This window comes from Mytilus trossulus, chromosome 10 (assembly GCF_036588685.1).
Source record: "Mytilus trossulus isolate FHL-02 chromosome 10, PNRI_Mtr1.1.1.hap1, whole genome shotgun sequence".
Taxonomy (NCBI): domain Eukaryota; kingdom Metazoa; phylum Mollusca; class Bivalvia; order Mytilida; family Mytilidae; genus Mytilus; species Mytilus trossulus.
The window spans coordinates 25,109,280-25,112,344 of NC_086382.1; the positions used below are offsets into that span (position 1 = coordinate 25,109,280).

The following is a 3,065-nucleotide window of genomic DNA, read 5'->3' on the forward strand; positions in this document are numbered from 1 at the left end:
CGATCACATAAATGTATAAACTTGATTATTTTAAGTGTTGAAAACAATGAGGATAAAAACATGTGGTATAGTGTTTACGAGTACAGTAGCTGCATGTGCAGATAAGAACTGATAGATTCGATATTTATTGATTAAACTGAGGTGATTTTTAAATAATGTTTAACTTGTTCTATTTCAACAAAATATTAAACAAAAAAAATAAAAGTGTTTTTTTAATTTGAATTTCAATTTGGTGTTGCAATACTTTTTTCCATGTGTATACATTGATAGGTACTTAATTGTTTCACAGAATTTGGAATCCTCAATTATCTTCAACTTTGTACTTGTTTGGCTTTATAAATATTTAGATATGAGCGCTACTGATGAGTCTTATGTAGACATGTAGACGAAATGCGCGTCTGACGTACTAAATTATAATCCTGGTACATTTGATAGCTATCATGATGAAATTGACAATGCACACATATAGCTATGTCACTATGTTAAGGAAATTAACACAACTAGTGTCAGTCTGAATAGCAATGAACAGTGCTTTTATTTTTGTTATTCATCTACATTTTTATCTTACTAAACATCCATAATAGTATTGAATGCTGTCTGTTGACGAATTTGTGTATCTCTTTTGACCCACAATATACAATAATTTTATAAAATTTGAACAAACTTTCGGCATCATAGAATACTTATAATTATTTGAATCATTCAGACTTTTCAATCTAGGATTGTCAATTAAAATATAAAGTTCGAATGAATAAACAGCGACGAAAGATACCAAAGAGGCATTTAACCTCATATGTCACAAATAAACTCGACAACGCATTGGAAAACACCCAAAAAGATACAGAACAGTTTACAGAACACAACATATACAACAAAGACTGGGCAACATGAGCCCCGGAAAAATACGGGATTCATCGAGAGATCCTGATTTGTAAACAAGTCATGAAATTTTAACATGAAATATCTTTAAACAAAATCAGATTACACAAATTAAATTGAGTTATTTAAAATCATGTATTCCAATTCAACAAAATATTAAATATGGTTAATCGAATTCTGGAAAATCAACCTTCATTTTTATATCATTCGATTGCAAACAAAAAGGCTTCATTGAATCGATTTGCAACCAACAATTTATTGGTAGATTTGTCATAATGTAGAGCCCATAGCAATCTCAGTCCATCTTCACTTGATAAGAGTTGTCTGTAGTGTTGTCCATCAGGAGAAATAACGACCACATTGTTAGAATCAAATCCTGCTACATACACGTTACCATCATTGTCTACAGATATACTTAATGGAGACATCAGAACATTTCTATCACAGAACGTCCACAGTGTGTTACCATGGTAATCACAACAGGTTACACTGTGATTTCTATAATGTGTGTAGTACAGTTTGTCACCTAATGCTGCAACGTACGCAAAATCTGGAAGTTGGGTTTTGCTAACATTGGTAATTGTTTCATCATTCAGACTGATCATCTGTATTCCTTTTTCTTGGGCACAATAAATCAAATGTCCATCTTTGTATACTAGTCCAGAATTATATGAATTCACTGTTATTGATTTCTTCAGTTTGTGCTTCTTTAAGTCGATTATATTAATCTGATTTGAACAGCCAGAAGTTACAGCAATAGAATCATCACCACTAAATACCACATTAAAAGTGGGACCGATTTTCTTTATTTGAAAATCTTTCGATCCGTCAGACTTGAGCACTTTTATCTTTTGTTGGCTAGAACTCGAGAATACCATCTTATCGCCAGGAAGCAGTGAACAACTATGAACATTTGACAACCCTGTATTGATACGTTTCTGTAATTTCAGAGTTAGGTTATCAATATTTCTGGTTGGAAAAGCTATCATAATCTGAGCTTGTCTATCCTTCCTTTTCTGAATGGAAAAATCACATGGATCAGAACTGACATTAATTTCCCCAAACTTCTGTACGATGGCAGATATTTGCTGCAAAGACTTGTTAATCTGGAATGAAATATTGACTTGATTTGTGGATCCACTTGTGGTAATCAATTGAATAAATTTTTCTTCGGTTGAAATATCTTTTTCGATATTTTTCATGGTTAAAAACGTTTGAAGGTCAGGCGCATGCTTTTTAATACTAGCAATGTTTTCTTGTACCTCAATGATATCTGATTCCTTCTTTTTCAGAGTAGTCAATAATTTTTCTATTTTTCTATTTTCTTGTTGTTCAACTCTCACTAGTTCGTTAATCAAGTCATCTTGGAGTTTATCAAGGTGATGATTTATATGTACCCTGCTTTGTTTTATTTCGGCTTCAATTTCTCTCTTCTTATTTTCTAGCAATGTTAAATTTTCTCTCCTGTTAGTGTGGAGTTGTTTAATATTCTGGACGACTTCCAGCAGGGTCTGTTCGAATTCGTAAAAAGCGTTTGAAGTTTTGATGTTCTTTACGAGTACATTTATGTCCGTTAAACTTTTACAGTCGGTGTGAGAATTCTCACATTTCTGACAGCATGGACAATCGTGGTCTCTACAGAAAAGTTTGAATTTCTCATTATGAAGTTTGCAGGTCTGGGCGATGTGTATGACTTCGGTCGGTAATGTTTTGTATTCGGCGATAAAAACGGTTTCATGGCTTTTTGACGCCTTGGAATCAGAGTTATGATTTTCGCGCTCTTTATCAAGTCCTTCATCACATTCCGAACACCATACTACTGAATGTTCATTAATCTGAAGATTTTCACCAACACCACAATTACTGCAATTGGTTGCCATATGTCTACAATAGAATATATGTACATACATGAATACTTTACAAATCGTTATGATGATGGTGATGGTTATGGTGATAGTATTTTTGATTTACTGGTTATGGTGATGGTGATGGTAATGGTGATAGTATTGGTGATTTGATGTTATGGTGATGGTTATGGTAATGATTTTGGTGATGGTAATGGTGATAGTATTTGTGATTAACTGGTTATGATGACAGTGATTGTAATGGTGATAGTATTGATGATTTGATGGTTAGGGTGATGGTTATGGTAATGATGATGGTGATGATTATGGTGATGGTGATTT

The 3,065-nt window shown here is 33.1% G+C and overlaps 1 protein-coding gene across 1 annotated transcript; it reads right to left on the bottom strand.

Annotated features, from left to right (window-relative positions):
- Positions 1 to 1,082: 1,082 nt before the first annotated feature.
- On the bottom strand, positions 1,083 to 2,759 carry LOC134687782 (uncharacterized). The gene has a single exon (XM_063548238.1). The coding sequence runs from the start codon at positions 2,757 to 2,759 to the stop codon at positions 1,083 to 1,085; it is 1,677 nt and encodes a 558-aa protein (XP_063404308.1).
- Between the last annotated feature and the right edge of the window lie 306 nt (positions 2,760 to 3,065).